This window comes from Crinia signifera, chromosome 1 (genome assembly GCF_055691185.1).
Source record: "Crinia signifera chromosome 1, ASM5569118v1, whole genome shotgun sequence".
In the NCBI taxonomy this organism is placed as follows: Eukaryota; Metazoa; Chordata; class Amphibia; order Anura; family Myobatrachidae; genus Crinia; species Crinia signifera.
The window spans coordinates 51,323,195-51,348,514 of NC_139217.1; the positions used below are offsets into that span (position 1 = coordinate 51,323,195).

Consider the following 25,320-nt stretch of genomic DNA (forward strand, 5'->3'; position numbering starts at 1 on the left):
TTTGTACTACTGTTTTTTTTTTTTCTCTGTAACCTGTTAAAATTTCAATAATAAAAAATACGAATTCAAAAAAAAGAAGTGTTTAAAACACTGGGCAGCCCTCTGATTGGCTGAGATGGCCACAGTAGCGCTAGCAGGCGGCGGAGGTCATCGGTGGCAGCAGAAGTTTTTAAACACTGGGCAGCCCTCTGATTGGCTGAGAAAGCTTGGCCAATCAGAGGTCTGCCCAGTGTTTTAAACACTTCTGCCGCCACCTCTCTCCATCCCCACACCAATGAAAAAGCGTTCCCTCCACCCCCCACCTGCGGATTTCAATCGAGCATGGCATGTGGTTAAAAACCACATGCGATTGCTCCTGCAATTCGATAAATATTATGTGCAACACATAAGATCTTGAGACCCGACATTCGACCAGCGTGCCTGCGCATCGCATCGAATGTCCCCTTAACCCCTTCCCGACATATGACGTACATTTACGTCATATGTCGGTTGAGGGGGAATCAAGCCAGCTCACGGAGTGAGCTGGCTTGAAAGAGAGCAGGTAATGGCTGTATATTACAGCCAGGTCCCTGCTCTCACGGCCACGAGCGGCGAGTTCGCCGATCGTGGCCGTTTAACCCTTTAAGCACCGCGGGCAAAGCGACCGCAGTGCTTAAATAGCTGATCGGAGGGGGGGCGCCCCCCTCCGGCGCCGATCGGGGCCCCCCGCAGCGAGATCGGAGGGTGCCGATCGGTTGCCATGGTAGCCAGGGGTCTAATGTAGACCCCTGTGCTGGCCGTGTATGCATACCTATTACATCCTGCCTCAGGCAGGATGTAATAGGAAGTGCATAAAATCACTACGTTCAGCCATAGAGCTCTATGGCTGAACCTAGTACAGGCGATCGCGCCCCCTAGTGGTCAAGTACACTAGGGGGCCTTGTAAAAATAAAAAAAAAATAAAAAAATATTAAAAGTTCAAATCACCCCCCTTTCCCCATTTCACAAATAAAAAAAATAAAAAATAAAAAAAATAAACATATTTGGTATCGCCGCGTTCCTAAAAGTCCGATCTATTAAAATATAACATTAGTTATCCCGCACGGTTAAAGGCGTAAACGGAAAATAATTCCAAACGCCAAAACTACGTTTTTTGGTCGCATCGCGTACCCAAAAAAAAATAACTAAAAGAGATCAGAAAGTCGCCCATATCCCATAATTAAATTAATTAAAAAGTACACTTCAGCCCGCAAAAAATGAGCCCTCACCCAGGTCCGTAGGTGGAAAAATAAAAAAGTTATAAGCCGCAGAACATGGCGACGCAACGCAAATTAGAAAAAACGTAAAAGTTGCGATTTTTTTTTTTAGTGGTAAAACATAACGAAAACTATATAAGTTTGGTATCACCAGAATCGTAACGACCCATAGCATAAAGATAACCCATCATTTTAAACGAACTATGAACTCCAAAAAAACCGTAACCAGCGCAAAATTGTGGAATGGCGTTTTTTTTTTTTTTTTCCCCCACATTGAATTATTTCCTGATTCCCCAGAATATTATACGGTATAGTAAATGGTACCATTACAAAGTACAACTTGTCCCGCAAAAAAAAAGCCCTCATGTGTCTATATAGCCGGAAAATTAAAAAAGTTACGCTTATTTGAACGCAAGGAGGAAAAAAAAAAAAAAAATTAGCATAAAAGGCAATGTCGGGAAGGGGTTAAAAATGCATACAATCATTTGATTTATCTGCCAGATGTGGTCAAAATCGAATGATTGCATGCGATATCTCACATATGTATGGGCAGCATTAGATTTCAGTTTCAATTCACCCCACCCAAATCTAACGCTCTCTGCACATGTTACATCTGCCCCACCTGCAGTGCAGCATGGTTTTTCCATTTGCAAAAATGTCATCCTTGTTAAAAGGTGTGAATTAGGCCGATATACACTAGCCAGACAATACCTGTAATAAAGGGTGGGAGTAAACAAAAAAACAAAGGCAGGTATTCAATGCCGGTGCGAGCAGCCGGCGAGGGGGTTAAACTGCGAGGATCACAAAAAAACAGTGATCCTCGCAGTTTAACCCCCGCGCCGGCCGCTCGCACTATGCAACGTTCCGGGGGAATCCTCGCAGTCACAGAACGGCGAGGATTCCCCTAAACTGCGAGAGCCGAGGCTAGTGCAGCAAACTCGCTGTAATTAGCCTCGATTCTCGCAGCTTTTGGAGGCACATTCGCAAATTCCCCCTCGCTCAAAACACGGAGCGAGGGGGAATTTGCATATGAGGGGGGGTCAGTTGAATACTGACAGGGTGAGCGGTGACTGCGAGCAAAAAGTCCTGCTCACAGTCACCGCTCGCCCACGGCATTGAATATATGCCAAAGAGAGTAATACTACTTTCAGACCGCAAATGCCGTGTCGCCCACGGGATTAGGACACGGGTCCCATCCCCAGAGCAACACGGCATTGTGGTCTGAAAGTTCAGACACCGACATGGCATATTGCCGAGTCGGTGACGTCACATGGGGCGGAGCTGGGCGGCGGCGCGTCATCGGGGGCTCGGGAAGAGGCAGTACTTGGAGCTGACAGCGCTGCCTCCTCCATACTGTGAACGGGACACGGGTCGCTTGACCCAGGCACCCATTCACACTGCACTTCACACGAGTCATAGCCGTGTTCAACCCTGGTCAATACCAGGGTTGAACACCCGTGTTGCTCGACCCGTGGTGGCCTTTTCAGACCGCACCTTGACCCGTGTTGGGGCCGCAAGAACACGGCAATAACCCGGGTCTAGAGTGCGGTCTGAAAGCGGTATAAGTAACTGTGCACCTGGACAAACCATGTTGCAATGCAAGAGGTGCAAACTAATGTATTCATTATATTTGCATGCAGGGTAAATACTGGCTGTTTCTGCATGTCTCACATTTCCTTTAAAAGAAACGACCAGCCGGTTGAGCCCCATACACATTAGAAGGTGTGATTTGCGCTAACTTGCTATCGATTTTGACAATATAGTCAAAATTGATAGTGCAAATCGCACCGTGTGTACACAGCATTAGATATGTGATACCCCATACCCAGCAAAGGTATACTTACAGGCCAGTGCCCAGACCATACAGACTGCATACGTTGGCAGAGGAAGCGGGTGGGGGGCGTCAAGAGCCAGAGGGAGGGGCCGAGAGCCGGGCTGGCCTATTCAATTGTATGTTTTTTTTGTTTTGTTTTTTTAATTCGCCCACCACTCGACTCCCTCCTACCAGCTAACCCCCGCCCTGCTCTCGGTGTCGCCCCAAGGCACACACTCCCCCCTCCCCTCCGGGCTTCCTCGGCCTGTCTTTCCCCCCACATTGGATGCGATACATCGCCGGTGCTAAAAAGCACGGGACCGCGCATCTGATCAGATCGGATGTCATGCACATGCTCTTTGGGCTGATTTACCGGCCCGATACGCCAGAATCAGGTGAAATCAGGCCCAAATTGCATAGTGTATGGAGGCCTAAATACCAGTGCCCAGACCACACAGACTGTGTCATGTTAGATAAGCGATACCAGTGCCCAGACCACACAAACTCTGTAGTGTTAGATACATGATACCAGTGCCCAGACCATACAGACTGTGTTGTGTTAGATACATACCAGTGCCTAGACCAGGGGTGAGGAACCTTTTTTGTGCCAAGGGCCGTTTGTATGGGGAAAAAATCCTTTGGGGGCCATATGTAAAAATTTCTCTTACAAATTGTCCTGCTGCAGCCATTTGACGCTCTGGCGGCTGCCACTGAATAGGACTGACAGTCTCTGGCTGCTGTTAATTAAGAGGAATCTTGCAAGAACTACCTACTTCTTGCGAGAATTTCCCTGTACTTGACTCCTGGGAACGGGTGGGAGGGCCACTCAAACCAGCTACGGGGGCCGCATACGGCCCCAGGGCCTGAGGTTCCCCACCCCTGGCCTAGACTATACAGACTGTGTCGTGTTAGATACGTGATGCCAGTGCCCAGACCATACAGAGTGCGTCGTGTTAGATACGTGATACCAGTGCCCAGACCATACAGACTGTGTCTTGTTAGATACATGATACCAGTGCCCAGACCATACAGACTGCGTCGTGTTAGATACATGATACCAGTGCCCAGACCATACAGACTGCGTCGTGTTAGATACGGGATACCAGTGCCCAGACCATAAAGACTGCATTGTGTTAGATACGTGATACCAGTGCCCAGACCATACAAACTGCGTCGTGTTAGATACGTGATACCAGTGCCCAGACCATACAGACTGTGTCGTGTTAGATACGTGATACCAGTACCCAGACCATACAAACTGTGTCGTGTTAGATACGTGATACCAGTGCCCAGACCATACAGACTGTGTCGTGTTAGATACGTGATACCAGTGCCCAGACCATACAGACTGTGTCGTGTTAGATACGTGATACCAGTGCCCAGACCATACAGACTGTGTCGTGTTAGATACGTGATACCAGTGCCCAGACCATACAGACTGTGTTGTGTTAGATACGTGATACCAGTGCCCAGACCATACAGACCGTATAGTGTTAGATGCGTGATACCAGTGCCCAGGGGCGGATTTAGGGATGAGGGCGCCCCTAGGCACAACAATAATGTTTACTAAGTAGGACAGTTTATAGGGGCAGTATCTGCATGTCCTATCCATTTACACTCTATTTAAGATGGAATATAGTACAGTACAGTGGATATTTTGCAGTTATTGGTACATTTTGGGCTGACAGTACTATCACAGGCATCCAAGTGCCGCCCCCAAACATGTGCCACCCCTAGGCACGTGCCTAATGGGAAATTCGGCTCTGCCAGTGCCCAGACCATACAGACCGTATAGTGTTAGATACGTGATACCAGTGCCCAGACCATACAGACCGTATAGTGTTAGATGCGTGATACCAGTGCCCAGACCATACAGACCGTATAGTGTTAGATGCGTGATACCAGTGCCCAGACCATACAGACCGTATAGTGTTAGATATGTGATACCAGTGCCCAGACCATACAGACCGTATAGTGTTAGATACGTGATACCAGTGCCCAGACCATACAGACCGTATAGTGTTAGATACGTGATACCAGTGCCCAGACCATATAGACCGTATAGTGTTAGATGCGTGATACCAGTGCCCAGACCATACAGACCGTATAGTGTTAGATGCGTGATACCAGTGCCCAGACCATACAGACCGTATAGTGTTAGATGCGTGATACCAGTGCCCAGACCATACAGACCGTATAGTGTTAGATACGTGATACCAGTGCCCAGACCATACAGACCGTATAGTGTTAGATGCGTGATACCAGTGCCCAGACCATACAGACTGCGTTGTGTTAGATACATGATACCAGTGCCCAGACCATACAGACTGCGTCGTGTTAGATACGGGATACCAGTGCCCAGACCATACAGACTGCATTGTGTTAGATACGTGATACCAGTGCCCAGACCATACAAACTGCGTCGTGTTAGATACGTGATACCAGTGCCCAGGCCATACAGACTGTGTCTTGTTAGATACATGATACCAGTGCCCAGACCATACAGACTGTGTCTTGTTAGATACGTGATACCAGTACCCAGACCATACAAACTGTGTCGTGTTAGATACATACCAGTGCCCAGACCATACAGACTGTGTCGTGTTAGATACGTGATACCAGTGCCCAGACCATACAGACTGTGTCGTGTTAGATACGTGATACCAGTGCCCAGACCATACAGACTGTGTTGTGTTAGATACGTGATACCAGTGCCCAGACCATACAGACCGTATAGTGTTAGATGCGTAATACCAGTGCCCAGGGGCGGATTTAGGGATGAGGGCGCCCCTAGGCACAACAATAATGTTTACTAAGTAGGACAGTTTATAGGGGCAGTATCTGCATGTCCTATCCATTTACACTCTATTTAAGATGGAATATAGTACAGTACAGTGGATATTTTGCAGTTATTGGTACATTTTGGGCTGACAGTACTATCACAGGCATCCAAGTGCCGCCCCCAAACATGTGCCGCCCCTAGGCACGTGCCTAATGGGAAATTCGGCTCTGCCAGTGCCCAGACCATACAGACCGTATAGTGTTAGATACGTGATACCAGTGCCCAGACCATACAGACCGTATAGTGTTAGATGCGTGATACCAGTGCCCAGACCATACAGACCGTATAGTGTTAGATGCGTGATACCAGTGCCCAGACCATACAGACCGTATAGTGTTATATACGTGATACCAGTGCCCAGACCATACAGACCGTATAGTGTTAGATGCGTGATACCAGTGCCCAGACCATACAGACTGTATAGTGTTAGATGCGTGATACCAGTGCCCAGACCATACAGACCGTATAGTGTTAGATACGTGATACCAGTGCCCAGACCATACAGACCGTATAGTGTTAGATGCGTGATACCAGTGCCCAGACCATACAGACTGCGTTGTGTTAGATACATGATACCAGTGCCCAGACCATACAGACTGCGTCGTGTTAGATACGGGATACCAGTGCCCAGACCATACAGACTGCATTGTGTTAGATACGTGATACCAGTGCCCAGACCATACAGACTGTATAGTGTTAGATACGTGATACCAGTGCCCAGACCATACAGACTGCATTGTGTTAGATACGTGATACCAGTGCCCAGACCATACAGACTGCATTGTGTTAGATATGTGATACCAGTGCCCAGACCATACAAACTGCGTCGTGTTAGATACGTGATACCAGTGCCCAGGCCATACAGACTGTGTCTTGTTAGATACATGATACCAGTGCCCAGACCATACAGACTGTGTCTTGTTAGATACGTGATACCAGTACCCAGACCATACAAACTGTGTCGTGTTAGATACATACCAGTGCCCAGACCATACAGACTGTGTCGTGTTAGATACGTGATACCAGTGCCCAGACCATACAGACTGTGTCGTGTTAGATACGTGATACCAGTGCCCAGACCATACAGACTGTGTTGTGTTAGATACGTGATACCAGTGCCCAGACCATACAGACCGTATAGTGTTAGATGCGTAATACCAGTGCCCAGGGGCGGATTTAGGGATGAGGGCGCCCCTAGGCACAACAATAATGTTTACTAAGTAGGACAGTTTATAGGGGCAGTATCTGCATGTCCTATCCATTTACACTCTATTTAAGATGGAATATAGTACAGTACAGTGGATATTTTGCAGTTATTGGTACATTTTGGGCTGACAGTACTATCACAGGCATCCAAGTGCCGCCCCCAAACATGTGCCGCCCCTAGGCACGTGCCTAATGGGAAATTCGGCTCTGCCAGTGCCCAGACCATACAGACCGTATAGGGCGGTATTCAATGAGCCAGAATCGCCAAGTTTTATGGCGATTCTGTGTTTGTTTCGTGTCTGACGGTGATTTTTGGAGCTACAAATGCGAATCACCCTATTCAATGAGCTGTAATCGCCGATGACGACCGGTGAATGAAGCACCAATCGCCAAATGTTATTCTCTACAAATCGCCGTTTTTTGTCTCTAGGATTTTTCATGGGGAATCGACGGTAGTTGAGGGGAATCGCCAAAAGTGTATTCAATGAGAAGGTGGCGATTCCTTTTTCTTGTTTCATATCGCCGTTCCTCACCGAGTGTCCCTCGTCATCTTTTTCTGGTGAACTTTTATAGGAACATGTGAAATAATTGGTTTTAAGGCTTCTATTTAACTATGCAAGTCTAATGTATTATTATTTGCTGCCCTTGTGTGATGTCACGGTCGTAGAAGTGCTATACAAATATATATTTAATTTTTTCAGGTATTTTTTTTTTCACCCACAAAGCACTGCTCTTACCCATGGTGCACCTCACTTACCCATGATTCTCCTCCCCACCTCACTCCTTCGTTTGGCCATTGAGCAGATTACCCAGCGTTTGCCGTCTGCTGTATGGGAAGCGTTTGTCCAGGGTAATTTGCATTTTTCTGGCATTTTTCTGCAATTTTTAAACCAACTGACTACATTAATGAGGCTGTATAGGGAAACGCCGGTTTGGCTGAGAATCGCCGTTAGGGGCGGCGATTCTCAGCCACGTTGAATAGGGTGACTCGGCGACTCCCCACGAATCCCCATGCATGGCGATTCACAGCAAAAAAACGGCGATTGGCAGGCGAATGTTAAATCTGAATCACTGTGACCAACGATTCAGGACATTGAATACCGCCCATAGTGTTAGATACGTGATACCAGTGCCCAGACCATACAGACCGTATAGTGTTAGATGCGTGATACCAGTGCCCAGACCATACAGACCGTATAGTGTTAGATTCGTGATACCAGTGCCCAGACCATACAGACCGTATAGTGTTATATACGTGATACCAGTGCCCAGACCATACAGACCGTATAGTGTTAGATGCGTGATACCAGTGCCCAGACCATACAGACTGTATAGTGTTAGATACATCATGCAATAATCCCCTGAAAAACAAGTTTTCCTTTATTGGAGTCCCAGCAGCCCCATCCCTAAGTAACAGCCCCAGTGTAGCAGTGTGAGTGGATGCTGCCCCCAGTAAGCACAGCCCACCCACTTACTCCCCCCTGCTCAGGCTGCTCTCCACCTGTAGCTGCCGGCATAGCCCCCTCCTCACTGTCCTGCCGCCCGGGACTCCCGCACCCCGGCGCCCCCGCAGGGCAGGCTATCCTGGTGACCTGGTCTTCTTCACCTGTAGCCGGTAGCCAGTACCCTCACTGTGCCCTGAGCGCTATATCTCCTTATACAACTGCTGTAAAAGTCATCTTACCCTTCTCTTCCTGCACACCCGCCTCCCAGCCAGCAGCAGTACCGGTGTGTGCAGCTCCTTCCTCCCTGTCCCTCCCGCTGCCGCCAGCCCCGACCCTCCCTCCATTATCCGCCCCCGCCCGCAGCATCACTGACTGACTTCCCTGTGTCCCGGCGCCTGCCAGCCCCATATATTCCTGCTGCACCTCTCTATATACACACAGTCTGTCACCTATAACCTAATGTCTATTACAGCTGTATATACTGGCTGTACCTCTCTATACACACACAGTCATCTCTATATACTCTAATGTCTATTACAGCTATATACTGGCTGTACCTCTCTTGAGTCTATACACACACACAGTCACCCATATATACTGTAATGTCTATTACAGCTGTATACTGGCTGTACCTCTATACACACACACACAGTCACCTATATATACTCTAATGTCTATTACAGCTATATACTGGCTGCACCTCTCTATACACACACAGTCATCTAAATATACTCTCATGTCTATTACAGCTGTATACTGGCTGTACCTCTCTATACACACACAGTCATCTATATATACTCTAATGTCTATTACAGCTGTATACTGGCTGCACCTCTCTATACACACACAGTCATCTATATATACTCTAATGTCTATTACAGCTGTACACTGGCTGCACCTCTATACACACACACACAGGGCCAGATGTACTAAGCTTGAAAAGTGATAAAATGGAGAGTGATAAACCACCAGCCAATCAGCTCCTACCTGTTATCGGTACTTGTGTATTATCAGAGGGTAGCGAGCCACCGAGCCTGAAGCGCGGCGAGCGCACGCGGATTACTTTACATGTATTCTGCGTCCCCTCACGGGGCTCGCCACGCTTCGGGCTCGGTGGCTTGCTGCGCTCCCCACACTAACTAAAATCAACTCCACGCCGACGTGGATAGTAGGGGTATGAAAAGGTCGGAGGACACGTACCGCCGCTTCGGGTTGGCGTTAATAGTGGAGGTGACATTGACAATGGGGGTGCATGTAACATTGTAAGCACCCATCAGGGTGCTTGTACAATTAAAAATCGCATCACATGCATCGCATGGCATGCATCACATGCCGCTATATTGCATGCGATGCGATGCACTACGATGGAAATCGGGGGTGTGCAATGATGGAACAGCATGCAAATCGTCCGGAAAACGCAAAAAATCGGCCGCAAAATCGTACCCTGTTATCTCACAGACTGTGTTTGAAAAATGTCAGGTAGGAGCTCATTGATTGGTTGTTTATCACTCTCCATTGTATCACTTTTCAAGCTTAGTACATCTAGGGTTACAGTCACCAGTATATGTTATATCTGGTATGGGATATGGTCACTAGGTCTACAACAATTTGGTCGATAGTCAAAAGGTTGACATGGGGTTTTTCACTCTTTCTAGAGCCGACATGTGCCGAAAGGCGGTAATTCATGCCCTACCATCCACTGGGTGTGGTGGGAGAATAAAACCGTCCCAGAAGCATGGCGAGCCATGCGAGGGGATGCGGTGCTACGTTTCAGTGTCCATGTCGACTGTGTCAACATCCAGGTTAAAAAATCTATCTACAGCTACTGTATGTCCTTGCACCTCTATACACACATAGGGCCTTATTGCTTTCGCACGGGGGAGCAATGTTTCCTTTATGCGCATGTGCATAAGCTGGGTGTGAAGGGGCACGGCAAACTGCTAGTTTGCTGTCCCATTCACACCTACCAGTGCAGGCGGGGGGCGTGTGGCGTCGGCAAGGGGACACGCCCATTGGAACGCCCAACATTTCATGGCATCTAGAGGCCCCCGGACTCTTTTTGGTAGTGCCTCCAAGATGGGATGTCCCGTCTATGGGCCAAAGTTCGGAGGTATGAATATACAGTGTGATGTATCTGCTATCCTCAGCTGTATAACTACTTCTTCACAAAACCTTTCTAACTCTCATCCTAACGCACTGCTCCATGTCTACTCCATCTGTCACTGTGGGCCCATTTCAGACCTACTCGCTTGGCTGCAAGTGTTCGCAGCCCAGCAAGCAGGTAAATGGTGCCCTGCATGAGTAAAATCCCGCCCATGTTCACATCTGCAAGTGCATTCACAGCTGTGTACATGGGGAAATCTGTTCGGAATCACTCACCACTGAATGGACTCTGCCCAGTTTGCAAGTGCAGAGTAATGGTGTGTACAGATGGTAAGATATGGCTTCCGATGTTGCCGATATAGTGAACATCGGAAGCCATATTGCATGCTGATCGCATGCTTTTTTAGGACTTGCGAGCCCGATGCGCTGCTGATGCGCACTCCCGTGTGAGCGCAAACCGGCAGTGAAATAGAGAGGGCAGGCAAGATAATATAGTGCAGATCTGCACTATATAGTCTAAATTGTCCCTCTGCATGCCGTGCGATGCAAGTCCTGATGTGATCTGATCGCGTCGGGACTCGCATAGCACGGCATATCGCCCCCGTGTGTACACACCATAAGTCTAGACTTACTCAGTGATGCAAAGGCCGTGGGGAGAAGGAGGCCGCTGATGACATCAGCAGTTCTCCCTCCCAATGGCACGCCTGCATTTTCTGGGGAACTAACAGAAAACGCTGGGTTACTGCCCCAAAACGGTCACAGGCTGTCAATCACCTTCTGTACGGACAGCGAAGGCATTTGGACAGACCACATGCACACAGCGTACTGTGCGAATGCGCGGTTCTCCGATAATTGGCAGGACTGCGAATTCGCCCTGTGTCACCTCAGTGGATTCCCATTCATTTTTGTGTTTTATTTTATTTTTTTGCTGCTGGGATTCTGGCTTCGGTATTCTCAGCGATTGGGATTCCTTCATTAGGCGTCTGTCTGCCGGCATCCTGAGTGTCAGGACACTAACTACATCCCCTATATACACACAGTCACCAACATAGTTTGTACATGCTATCCACAGCTCTACACACACATGTATACATTAATTATAGTGTATCCATAAATATACGCTATAAAGGGGTGTCCAAATGAAATGGAGACTTTTTCTGTAGCGGCGTTGTATCTAATCGCAGCGGGTTAATGTGTTTGCCAATAGATGGTGTGGCGGTTTTCCCAGTTGCGCATATGTAGTGAGCGGCTTCACCTCAGTTTCCTCATTCCTGGAAAGTTGTTTTGCGCGGTCGGACGCATGACGGATTCCTCCAGATCAGCGCATAGAGCCATTATCCAATTTCTCCGCACGGAAGAGGAGCGTGCTTCAGAAATGTATCTCAGGATGAAGGCGGTGTACCGAGAGCAGCGTCTCGCGCGGTGTGCCATATTCTCGTGGTGTCAGCGTTATGAGGCAGGACGCAAAGGCATCACGGACTTGCCATGGATAATAAGACCCTCGACCTGCTGGCACAATTTAGATGGGAGGTCCTGAAACATCCTCCATACAGCCCAATATCTCCCCATGTGATTCCCATATCTGTGGCCCCTTAAAAAAAATCACTGAAGGGTCACCTGTGACAAGGAAGAGCAGGTCACCGTGGTAAACTGGATCCGTCAGCAACCCAGGAATTTCTACACTGAAGCCTTCCTACGCATTGGAATCAGTGCATCAATGGCGATTATGTGTATTGGGAATGTTACACATGAACTGTAATTGAATATTCTTTAATTAAAGTATTCTGTACATACAACCATATCCTCCTTTTCATTTGGGCACACCTTATATACATTTATCCACTAACGTCTGTCGTCATGAGACCTTGGAGACGATTTAAGACGACTTCGGGGGTCATTCTGATCTACTCACATGAATGCGAGTTCGGCCTCGTTATGATGGTTAGGGGACAGCACATGTGGGTGGTCTATTATCCGCATGTGCAGCTTCCCTTTGCTAATTGCATAGTCGCCGAGTCGTTTGCAAGGATCGGGGGAGGCAGCAGGGAGAATCGCCCATGGGAACACCAATCATTTTATGGGCATCATCATGAAAATGATGGGCGTTCCCATGAGTGCGATGGCGGGTGGCTGATGTCACAGGATGTCAGCCCTGCCCCCCCCCCCCTCCCACCGCCTCGTCTTCGTCCCAGTGCTCACAAATGGCAGGTGATGTGTTTTTATTACACATCCCTTTGCATGTTAATGAGGGGAAGCGGCGCGGGGGGTGGGCATTCTGACGGGTGGCGTCTCCGGAGCTCTTACTGAGCCAACCAGAATCTCCCCCTCAGTAGGGATTTTCATGCATTCTTGGTAAGCAATGTTCGGTACTCTTTACCTAGAACGGCACCCACGATATCCATCGCGGTCATCGGGGGTAAAAAATCGCGGGCATCGCGGCCATCGCATGCACTGAAAAACGGGTGCGACGCGATTTTTCCATAGGAAACAATGTTAAATGGGCCACAGAGCCCTAATAGTCCCCCTGAAGTCTGAAATGGCCCCCACAATTGTTAACGCCACCCCACGATCAACGCGAACCCGAAGCGTGGCGAGCGAAGCAAGCCCGCGAGGGGCGGCGGTACGCGTCCTCCGACCTTTTCATACCCCCACTATCCACGTCGGCGTGGAGTTGAGAATAGAATAGTGTGGCGAGCGCAGCGAGCCACCGAGCCCGAAGCGTGGCGAGCGGACGCGGATACCTGTGAAGCCAACGAAGGGACGCGTTTACCTGTGAAGGTATCCGCGTCCGCTCGCCACGCTTCGGGCTCGGTGGCTCGCTGCGCTCGCCACACTATTCTATTCTCAACTCCACGCCGACGTGGATAGTGGGGGTATGAAAAGGTCGGAGGACGCGTACCGACGCCCCTCGTGGGCTCGCTGCGCTCGCCACGCTTCGGGTTCACGTTGATCGTGGGGTGGCGTTAACAATTGTGGGGGCCATTTCACACTTCAGGGGGACTATTTGGGCTCTGTGGCCCATTTAACATTGTTTTCTATAGAAAAATCGCGGGCATTGAGGCATTGAACAGTAAAATCGCGTCCAATCACACTTTAAACATTGTCCCCTATGGGAAATCGCGGGCATCGCGTCGCACCCGTTTTTTAGTGCATTTGATGGCCGCGATGCCCGCGATGGGCGCCGTGCTAGGTAAAGAGTACCCAATGTTCTGTAACTCATGCTTGACTACTCTTGAAAAAGAATTTGTAAAAGTAACACCTATAAGTTCACTGGATAAAATGGTTGACACGTGAAAAGGTCAAAATTCGTTTTTTTGTTGTCAATGTCAACACCTTAGTACGTGGACTGAAGGGACTGCAGTAGTCGGCTTTCCAGTAACTGGCCACTGCGCAGCGAGCATTGTATCAGCAGGACTAATGCTGCATAATGTCAGCTATGTTGCACTAACATGTAAAACTTTGAGAATGTGATTACTGTGAAATCCTTCCCTACTTCCATCCAAAGTACCTGCTTAATTGAGCTCATACATTAAATGTGTACAGCTGCAGTCTATTTGTCACATTCCAGAACTCCATATAAAAGTCTGGGTTGGGATACTGCCATTCCATTTCTCAAAGACTTTACGGAAGCCACCATTGAAAAATGAAGAGCTCCTCTTTTTCTCAGAAGACCCTGAGAGTGAGTGAGTCCAGCAAGGTCCGGGGAAGTACTGGAGCCTCCAACAGTCATTGCACTGACGGGTCCCAGGAGCCACTGAAGGCGGTCACCACTAAGATCTATGTTCACCGCCCTAATGAGAAAGAAAAACTCCAGGAGGTGAACAACCTCTTTGCTGGCTACATTGACAAGGTCCGGTCGCTGGAGCAGAAAAACAAGGCTCTGCGTGATGAGCTGGAGGAACTGACCAGGCGCCTGAAGGAAAGGGGACCGGGCATATCAGACGACTATGACATACAGTTCAAAGAGCTTAAGGAATTGATCGAGAAGTTGAACAGAGAGAAGGGTGCGGCCGACATTGAGCGGGGAAACCTGGAGGAGGAAATTGAAATCTGGAATGATAAATGCGATGAGGAGCTGGACTTGAGAGGTGAGGAGCACAGGAAATACCCTATTATGCATCGGTTGCCACAAATATTACTCATGTTAAAGCGGGTTTGAAATCAAGTTGTATGTATTTTAAGCTACATCACCACCTTGTTAATTAGGGCCAAATTAACAAAAGGACAGATGGGGCTACAGCCCTAGGCCTCCATTATGACAGCATGATTGGCCACCCAGCTGGTCAAGCGGTCGGTCATGAGATCATAAGTATAAAACAGGCATTTTCCTCACAAAAGATGTGATAAGTAGTTATTCCTAATGGCATAGCCGCCATAGGTGCAGCGGGTGCAGCTGCTATAGCTTCCAAAGCTGAGAGAGGCCTCCGTCCCCGTCCTAGTCACATGTGTTATATACAGGGTGTAGCTACCATAGGTGCAGGGAGTGCAGCTGCTGTGGTGCCCAGAGCTGAGAGGGGCCACCTTCCCTGTCACAGTTACATGTGTTATATACAGGGGTGTGGCTACCATAGGTGCAGGGGGTGCAGCTGCTATGGGGCCCAGAGCTGAGAGGGGCCACCTTCCCTGTCACAGTTACATGTGTTATATACAGGGGTGTAGCTGCCATAGGTGCGGGGAGTGCAGCTGCTATGGGGCCCAGAGCTGAGAGAGGCCACCTTCCCTGTCCTAGTCACATGTGTTATATACAGGATGTAGCTACCATAGGTGCAGGGAGCGCAGCTGCTATGGGACCCCATGGCCCCTTCCCTGTCACTGTTACATGTGATACATTTTTCACATTACAAATTACACAATTACAAACTTTTTCCTTGGGGTCTTTAATATATCTAGGTATGCCCCTGGACCTGCTTAGTGTGATGTGGTAGAAAGTGAACTGGAGGGCATAATATTGTTACATACTATTAATTGGGGCACTTTGATGTGGCATATTATGAATTGGAGGCACTATAGTGTGGCATAAAGAAAGTGAGAGATTTTGGGAGAGGTTTCCCATTTTTTTTAAAGCAGCCATCAATTACACTGCAAAACCAGGTTGATTTTGCCATGTAATTGATTGCTGCTTTAAAAAACATGGGAAACCTCTCCCAAAATCTCTCACTTTCTGAAACTCTCACCCTATTACATTTGGCATGTTTATTGGCAGCCCTACAGTGTGGCATAACTTGAACTAGGGCACTACTATGATTCATAAAATAAAGTAGGCCACTACTATGGGGCATAACATTAACTAGGGCATTACCATGGTTAACAAAAACTTGGGCACTAATATGGGGAATAACTAACTAGGGCACTACTGTGGTTTTGGCAATGAACTAGGGCACTATTATGGGGCAAAAAAAGGTAACAACAGGTGTGGAGAGGTGTCTCTCTAGAAGCATTAGGACAAGGGCCCCTACAATATGTTGCTCTGGTGCCCAGAGTTCAGCTTACACCCCTGACATTTACATCTGTAGGGATACATTGCAGCTGATAGTGTAGGGGGTGTACACACCCATGTGGCCCTAGCCACACCCACACAGCACTCATCACAGCTCCTTTGCAACTCACAAATGTTGCCCTAAGTCCAGGACTGCTGCCTCCCCATAAGGCCAGACCCCCAGGGGCTGCTCCATGTAACTGTTTATGAAGCCCAGGCAAGTACAGTACTTGTGAGTAGGGGTAGATTGTGTTTGCTGAAAACATTATGGGGGATATGTACCATCCTAACTGCCATGCTACAGACTGTGAGATCTATGTACTTAGCATTGGAGAGAGATAAAGTACCAACCAACTCCAAATTGCCATTTTTCAAACATTGGGACAAATGTATTAAGCCTTAAAATGAGATACATGCAAGGGTGATAAAGAGAGATAAACATCCAGCCAGTCAGCTCCTTTTTTCAAACATATAACTGTACCATGGCAGTTAGCAGGTGATTGGCTGGACGTTTATCTCTCTTTATCACCCTTGCATGTATCTCTTGTTAAGGCGTAATATATCTGCCCCACAGCCTGTAACTTGACAGTTAGGAGCTGATTGGTTGTCTTTTTTATCTCACATCACTTTCTCTCTCCAAGCTTTGACACATATGCCCCTTAAATTTCCAACGGCGCATGACATTTTCTCAATTGGGTACACACTGGCCCGATATGTAATTTCCGGGCCGTATTGTATCAATATCAGTGTGTATGGTCAATCTGCATGCTCCCGCATCTACATGCAGACTGGCTATACAAACACTGAGACGGTATCAAATGTGGGTCAGTGTAATGAATGACAGATCAAGATATTTTTCTGGCCTTCATTACATCTTTCTGATGTATGTGCAAGGTACAGTATGTCGGCCCATGGGTTACATTCGTTCAAATTTGGCAAGTAGCGGGTTTGAACACAATATTGAAAGCAGCCCTAATGCACAATAACTGCTTTTCTTCTTAACCCTTTGAGTGCCAAATGATCTGAAGTCAATCAATTGAAGTTTTGAACCATTGCTGTGAGCTGACATTTTCAGCGGATATTTTGCACATCTTTCAAGGCAACTTTGCCACTGAAAGGGTTAATATTAGGGTCACATTTCAATTTAAGGTCAAATTCACAGAGAAGCAGCTTTGTAAATAGACGCCTTAATTTCTTGCAATTTTTTTCCATTCATATGTAAAGTATGCGGAAACTAACACTGACATAAGGAAGTGTGTAATACTCACCTACAGAGCACCGGGCAGGGGGTAAAACCTGTTACATTACTTCCAGGTTTACTCTTTACTTGCTGGCTACAAAGTACATAACAAGGATGGGGAGAATTGTTCAGTGACCGCTCACCCATATTGTAACCTGCTTATCTATACAGGTGAGAGGATGACTTTATCTGCATTTCTGGTTCACTTGGCTAATATAGTCAATGCGAATACAGTGTAAATATATGACTATGTAGTGTTCATTCTAGCACCCGATATCTTTGAAAATCCATGCAGTTCCTGTTCCCTGCCTGGGGTGTCGCTGTCTGCTGTGGTGTTTCTAGCACAGGTCTGGTTTGCATATCAGTGCTGATATACAGACCACACTGTGCTAGAAGCACTACAGCAGACAGCGACACCCCAGGCAGGGAAGAGGAACTGCATGGATTTTCAAAGATAGCGGGTGCTAGAATGAACACTAACTATGTATAGATAGGGCATTCAGTAGCTTAATGACGTTCGGAATGCCGATGACCAGTACTGATGCTGGATGGGAGGGCTCAGAGGGTAATAACTAAGCACTAAGGGGCACAGTTAGTGTTATTGGGCCTACACACAGGGAGATGCTGAAGCGTTCTGAGTGATGCTAGATTGCTCAGAACGCTTCAGCAAGATCTCTAAGCACACAGCGACCTTTCAGAGCCAGTGTTCTCTTTTCAAACACCTGGGCACAGCTGCGGTTTTGACACTCCCAGAAGATGGCTGGTTATCCCCCACCCAAAAAAAAAAGGTCACTCCCTGAGAGTTTAATTTTGCAGGGATTGCGATTAGATATTGTCGCTATTTTGGCTGAAGCATGCCCGCTAAGATCTGTACGCATGTGCAGTCATTCGATAACATTTTGCAAATTGACAATAGCGATATACTCTGAATCAGGCCCATTGCCCGCTGTATAACAGTTTGTCTCTGGACAGCTGCTTTATATATTTACGTGAGGTTGGCATGACCATAACTGTAATGCCAGCAGCTCTCACACTTATTTCACAATGGGTGTGTGACCACCAGTGCAGCTGAGGGCGCGCACCATCATCACTGTCAGCTGGCTGCAGAGGTACCCGACATCCAGCTTCCAGCTCTGCTTAGTATAAAGTATGGGGTATAATGTTTTCTGCAATAACCTTCCACAATACGCATGATATACCTGTATATTACAGATAAAGATCCAAATAATTCTTTCTTCATTATTACAAACATCACACATAGAGGCAGCGCTTCTGCCCCCATTCTTTTGTTTTCACATAATGTTTTCCTATAAAAATGTCATTTTATCCTTTTTATTAGTCACATAGCACAGTATCAGAAAGCCAGAAAGCAATATTTAAGGGAGGGCTTTTCCCTGCCCAATTTTGATTGCAGAAGTGAGAACAGAGGTCCTATTTTGAGCATGAGCAGGTACAAGCCATACAGGGCCCATTTCTGAGAGTGGGTTGTAGTTTATCGAGGACTCACTAAACTACAACCTATGGCAGAAGACTGCGGGGGGCCACCACCCATGCCAGTCGATGCCAGACGTGCTAGAAAACGGTCCACCCCCCCATGGTGTGTAGCTGCCCCCCATCACAACTTAAACTGCGATCACTGCGACTCATGCGTACGGAAATGGAGGAAAAGCAATGTCAGCACTTCTGCACCCATCTCTGAATTGGACTCATATTTTGGGCCTGATCTCATAAGATGCACACACTTCTCTCTCCTACAATCAGGGGCGCCGGCTTACGTTTTTGCCGGTTTTTGCTCAAGGATGCCCCCCCCCCCCAGTCCTGGATGGAGGTAGGCAGCAGGTCCTGGCAGTGCTGCAGCGGGGTCCTGGCAGCGGATATGCTGTCAGCAGCGGGGGTCCCTGCGGAAGATGGGAACTAGCAGTGGTATTAATACCGCTACTAGCTCCCATCCGCCGCAGGGACCCCCGCTGCTGACAGCATATCCGCTGCCAGGTTCCCCGACAGTGAGCTCTGGCCGTGGCCCGTGGGTGCTCCTCGCCTTCTGTGGGTTCCCCGGAGCACCCACGGTTTCGGTGATTATGCCTACAACTAGGACTTTACAATTATGGTCATATGGAGAAAGATAATCACTGGATATAAAATATATCTTATTACTAGGCATGTACATTGGTCAATACATACACAATCCCAGAAGTGTTTATTAGCTGGTCTGCAGTACTTATGGTCTGATTCTGGTTACTTGCAAAATCAAATTCTCTCTCTAATGGACAGAACAGGGGCAAACGCAGGATTTTCAGAAGGGGGTTTCCAGAGGGGCGGAGCAAAGTCGGGTCAGTTAAAGTATTATAGATAGACCAAATGTATATAAATAATAATAATACTAAATATATATATAGTGAAGTGGGCTTATTATTCATAATTTTCTGGTGGGAGGACAGCTTGCCTGACTGCAGATATCTCCAGTTCCCGGAAATAGATTTCTTAGATTTTAATGGAATTAAAAACTAGATAATCCCACCTACCAAATGGTATTGGGGACTCGGGGATCAGAGTTCAGCAGGCAGAGCAATCCACCAATGAGAATATAAACCTACATACCAGGTGTGTGGAGCTGGAGCAGCTGCTGGAAGGCTGATATCTCTGGCTTTGGGAACAGTAGAGACAAGCTACTAGAGTCCATCAAAGGGGGAGAGTCCCAGCTTTTGGAATATATCCTCAGGAAAACTGTAAGTCAGACATAACTTGAAATACCTGACTGGGAAGAGCAATTAACAGGCTTGAATGGGGACCACTGCTATGAAGTCAGATATCTCTGGTTCCCCTTAGACTCCTGGGGGGGGGGGGGTTTCTGGGTACTCAGAAACCCCCCCTGCGTGCGCTACTGCAGAACCATGCTGCACTGCAGGGGGCAGATGTAACATGTGCAGAGAGAAAGTTATTTTGTTTCTGTCCAGGGTAAATACTGGCTGCATTATTTTTACACTGCAATATAGATATCAGTTGGAAGTACAAACTCCACCCAAATCTAACTCACTCTACACATGTTACATCTGCCCCACCTGCAGAGCACATGGTTTTGTCCATTAGAGACAGAATTTGCTTTTGCAAGTGAACCAGAATCAGGCCCTTTGTCCCTATAAGAATACGTGCAGCACTTGCCTAAAGTTACGAGTCGATTATAAGATTTATAGAAATGTCTACACTCTGGGTGGTCTGCTGCTTATTTTATTCATTTGTCAAATTATTTCACCGTTTTCTTTAAGCCTCCAAAACTAGTTAAAAATGACACCAACCATAAGATACCCTCTGTACTCCTGAGTACCACCAGAATAAAGCATTGTGGTATGCATGTAGGAGAAAGCCAGTGACCGTATAAAAGACAATTTGACACAGTTACATCAATGCATTAATTCCATTATCCAGTCCATGTCTTGTGATGTTCTATACTTTAAACATCAATGACAAACACTCCTTTCACCACCAGCTGAGACATGCAAGGAGCTCTAACAGGAATCACTTCTATTTAGGCAAAGTCTCAGGGTTAATGGTTTTACTGGCGCAGATTACCACAATATTTTTTTTTTTTTTGGGGGGGGGGTTGTTACTGGAGCAATGGACCAGGAATGACGTAAGAAATCACATAGGGCAGTCATTTTCAACCTTTCTACCTTGCGGCACACTGAATAACATTTTAAAATTGCAAGGCACACCATGAGATCCCCACAGGGCAAAACACATTGGTCCCCACAGGAAAAAAACAAACCTATTGGCCCCCACATAAAAAAACACAATAGTCCCCACAGGTAACAAAAATAAAATACATTGGCCCTTTACATGAAATGAAGAGACCAGTAAATAACAGTTGAACTGGTGGTGGCTGTAAACTGGTTTGGACATCTCTAGATCTAGGGGCACACTTGAGAACAGCTCAAGGCACACTAGTGCGCCACGGCACAGTGGTTGAAATACACTGACATAGAGGGTAGTCATAGCTACCAGGATACATTTCTATTAGTCCTGATTGATTAATTACTGGTTGCTATGGGTTATTGCAATGATGGACTGTTTAATAATACAAGTGTCAAATGCAGCTGCATGTAAGTCAGCAGCAGATGCACACAGTGGTGGTTTCAATGACATTTACATAACTCCTTTGTGTATTATTCTTTCCATTCTGCAGAGCACGCATGTCAGCCAACTGTATATTGGTGACTTAAGGCCCATACACACTGGGCGACTTTGAGTTGAAAGTCGCTCAAAACAGGAGGTTTGAGCGGCTTTTAGCTCAAAGTCGCCCAGTGTGTATGTCCCGGCAATGAGCGCTGCTGCTCGCTCCCGCATCATCACTGGGAAAGCCATTCATCTGCTGGTAATACCCCCCCTCCTCCGCTGACGGCGATGGGCAGGAGGAAAGCTGCTCAGTGTGAATGCACTGAGCGGCTTTCCCCCCAGCGATGAACGCGATCATCCTGTGTCTTGTGACACTTGTCACCAGGGAGAGGAGGAGGGAGAGAATACAGCCTCCTTGCATGGCCCGGGGGTGTAATACAAACCGGAATGGTCCAGATCACATGGGGAGGCTGTAATCTCCCATTCCCCATGTCCCTGGTGAAAGCTATCAAATGAACCCCCCAGAAAAGACACCCCCAGATGGGACACCTCCCGGACTGGGAGTCTTGTCCGGGTCCGGTTTTTACTTAGTTCTATTTTCTCCAACCTCTCCCACACCTTGCGCATACAAATTGCCACCTACACCTCTGCAGTATCTCCGGTGCTGGGAGTAAGTGACTTGCACTGCTGCCCTCAGAAAGTGGCACCTCTAGGGCACATGCCTAGTGGTTCAGTCTATAGTTTGCCACCAAAATTAACACAGTAGACTTAAGGCTTAATACATCTGCCCCAGTATGACATACTCGTGAACTCGTCACTGACCTTGCGCGCTCCTGCACTTCATCGGCAAACATCCTCTGTTGGCTGATGGACATACTTACTGTAGCTGCATGGCCCCCACTCCCTCCCCCGTCACATGCCACCTCGCTGGGTACACATATCATCTAATGGGTACCCATGTGCAAACCCTGGGCGTGAACGCCTTCAGCAAGTTTTACACTCACCAAGCTTTTCCAGACTCCCTAGCTGGTGCACATCTGTAGTCATTACTAACGGTCACATTTCCCAGACTCCCTAGCTGGTGCACATCTGTAGTCATTACTAACGGTCACATTTCCCGGACTCCCTAGCTGGTGCACAGCTGTAGTCATTACTGTCACATTTTCAAACCTGCTTCATTTATTCTGAATATAGATCCACAGGTTGCCTTGATTACATGAACTGTTGGTAGATCTTGAGGACAGGTTTGGCCTGGTCTAGATATATAGGCTTGGGTCTTTGTTAGGCTATTTACACTAGAGTAAAAATGAAATAAAAATGAAGGCTAAACTTGTCTGCTTATTTTTGTCAGCGGAGGCAGAGAGGACACTGAGGGAGTTCCGTCAAGACGTAGACGATGCCACCGTGCAGAAGTTAGAGCTGGAGAGGAAAGTGGAACAGCTGGTAGATGAGATCGAGTTCCTTAAAAAGCTTCACGATGAGGAAGTTGCAGATTTATTGAAGCAAATCGAGGAGTCGAGGGTGAACGTGGAGTTGGAAAGTTCCCGACCTGACCTAGCAGCAGCTCTGAGAGCCTTGCGCATTCAGATCGAGCAAGCGGCCAACAAAAACATCCAGGATGCGGAGCAGTGGTACAAGACCAAGCTTAGTTCTGCGAAGGGTCAATTGACCAAGAGTGAGGCGAAAATCCAGCATATCAAGGAAGATATCAGCAAATATTCCTCCCAAGTGTCTGACCTGCAGAATCAAATAGATAGCTTGAGAGCTCGTAATGATGCCTTGGAGAAGCAGCTGGCTGATATGGAGGACCGTCATCTGGAAGAAGTCTCTATCTTGCAGGAAATCATCGCTCAACTGGAAAGTCGACTGCTAGAGACCAAAGCGGATTTAGGCCGATACTTGCAAGATTACCAAGACCTACTGAACATCAAGCTCAAGCTAGATGCTGAGATTGCGGTCTACAGAACATTGCTGGAAGGAGAGGAGCAGAGGCTTGGTATCGCCCAAGAGTGTCAAGGTAATAACATTATTAACTTCTCAACCTAAAATCTATGAGTTTGTGCCTGTAAAGAAACTTGAGTTTGTTCAAACTACATAATACACCAGAACAATTCATCTTTGTATTTTGAGAGCAATTACTGACAAAAATTCAGTTAAACATTGATACTCATTGAGCCACTTAGAGGGGTAGGTAAGGCATGTCTAGATTCTATGGGGTAAATGTACTAAAGCTTCTAAAAATGAAAAGAGGTGATGGTGCCCATAGAATAAGATTCTATAATTTCTCTATTGCAACCTACAAAATGTTATAATTTTATTTATAAGGCGCCACAAGTGTTACGAAACGAGCCCGTCCTTGCGATGTGCTGAGCCGGGCGCTGGGGGGTCTGCGCATGCGCAGTTATCGCTGACCCCCCCCTGCCGACCGCACTGCCCCAGCGGCAGTGCAGTATGTAGCCCAAAGGCAGTAGCCAAGAGATGCAAATGCTGCTGCCTGATGTTGATACATCGGTCAGCTTTGCGGCCAGCGGGGGTGCAGGAGGGATCACAGCAGGGACCGGAAATTCCTGCTGTGGTCCCTCCTACATATATTTGGGTAATACTTAATCTTTGTCACTAACCTGGAAAACGGGTGTTTTCTGGTATTTAGCTGCAAATATGGAATGATAAATGGACCCCTAAATGTTTAGAAGTTTCAGTAAATTTACTCTTAGGTCCTAATAAAGTGAGTCACTTCCATGCGTGTTCAAGACGATATACTGTGTTATCTGTAGGAATTAGTAGTTAGAGTACATTGCTGCACTTAAATGTCCATGAGCTAGGATTAATAATTACAATGGCTATATTCTTAAGAACATAAGAACACAAAGCAGTTGCCGATGTGTGCATGACAGGTGATATATCATAAGACAAGTTAGTCTGCTACTGAAATAAACTTTATATTGTTTTGTTTCCTTGAAGCCCGAGGTGACAAGCCATAACCGCATAGATGCCAGGAAGAGAGAACAAGCAGATACTGTACCATGCGCACGTCAACTGCAAGAGGATGAGACGCTGTTTCGCCCATTTTAATGATTCGCAGCGGTTCAATATTAATCTCTACAGCCTCCTGTGGCTTATAGTCCAAGACTGTTGTGTAGCAGATATTTAAGCATGTCGTGTTTTATTCTGTGCTAAAGCAAACATATTGTTGCAATACAAGGTGTTAATAAGGAAAGAGCGCTTGGTTCACTGCAAACTCATTAAACAGTAAAGATTCCCATAAAACACATTTTACATGAATGAGAAAATGAATGATTCCTTATATAATATATAACACTTGTCATTTCAATACCTCTCACTAGAAAGCAATCTTCTCACCCACATTGGAATATATAAGTGTATAGATGCCATAGAGTAGAAATCAATGTAGATGCACATACAATATGAATGCTGTTACTGTAAAGGCCACCATACACCTGAAAGACATTGTACCCAATCATACAATCTCAATTGATTGTATGATAGATTGTATGCACACAATCGTACAATGTCGGCCCCGGGAGATTGGAGGATTGGTCCTCTGATCTCACGTGCTGCACGTCAGATCGGTTGGGATTGGGAGCAGATTGCATGTGATTTTAAGCAAATGCAATCTGTCATTAGATGGCTCATACAATCAGGGTCATGTGACACTCGCTCCCTGACTAGCAGAGAAGAGAGGTGCGGCTTCCGTGCAGCCTGTGGCAGTGAAGATGCTGGGAGCCGCAGAAGTTTCCAGCGGCAGACGGACGGGTGGCTGAAGAGAGCGGTGGACGTCCTTTTGCACAATTCTGTCACTACTCTGAAAACAGTTTTTCAGAGGATTGCT

General features: G+C 47.1%; 2 protein-coding genes across 3 annotated transcripts in view; one reads left to right on the top strand and one right to left on the bottom strand.

Moving 5' to 3' along the window:
- The window catches only part of SLC75A1 (solute carrier family 75 member 1), a 53,968-nt gene extending 45,123 nt beyond the window's left edge, over window positions 1-8,845 (bottom strand). The window contains exon 1 of one of the 2 annotated variants that reach the window (XM_083151689.1): window positions 8,781-8,845. The gene's annotated coding sequence lies outside the window, so the exon portion shown is untranslated. Of the gene's footprint in view, window positions 1-3,079; window positions 3,158-8,780 lie in introns of those variants that run through there. The other variant, XM_083151697.1, reaches the window with a different exon arrangement.
- LOC146016102 (vimentin-like) lies at window positions 7,892-24,894 on the top strand. Its single transcript, XM_083151707.1, has 4 exons — window positions 7,892-7,946; window positions 14,213-14,732; window positions 22,822-23,487; window positions 24,432-24,894. The coding sequence occupies exons 2-4, from the start codon at window positions 14,288-14,290 to the stop codon at window positions 24,449-24,451; spliced, it is 1,131 nt and encodes a 376-aa protein (XP_083007833.1). The 5' UTR covers window positions 7,892-7,946; window positions 14,213-14,287; the 3' UTR covers window positions 24,452-24,894.
- Window positions 24,895-25,320: the final 426 nt, after the last annotated feature.

Excerpts from the sequence above, each read along its gene's own strand:
- LOC146016102 (XM_083151707.1), top strand. The coding sequence starts at position 14,288 with ATGAAGAGCTCCTCTTTTTCTCAGAAGACCCTGAGAGTGAGTGAGTCC. Across the intron at positions 14,733-22,821 it reads TGAGGAGCTGGACTTGAGAG|CGGAGGCAGAGAGGACACTG; the intron begins GTGAGGAGCACA and ends TATTTTTGTCAG. Across the intron at positions 23,488-24,431 it reads TATCGCCCAAGAGTGTCAAG|CCCGAGGTGACAAGCCATAA; the intron begins GTAATAACATTA and ends GTTTCCTTGAAG.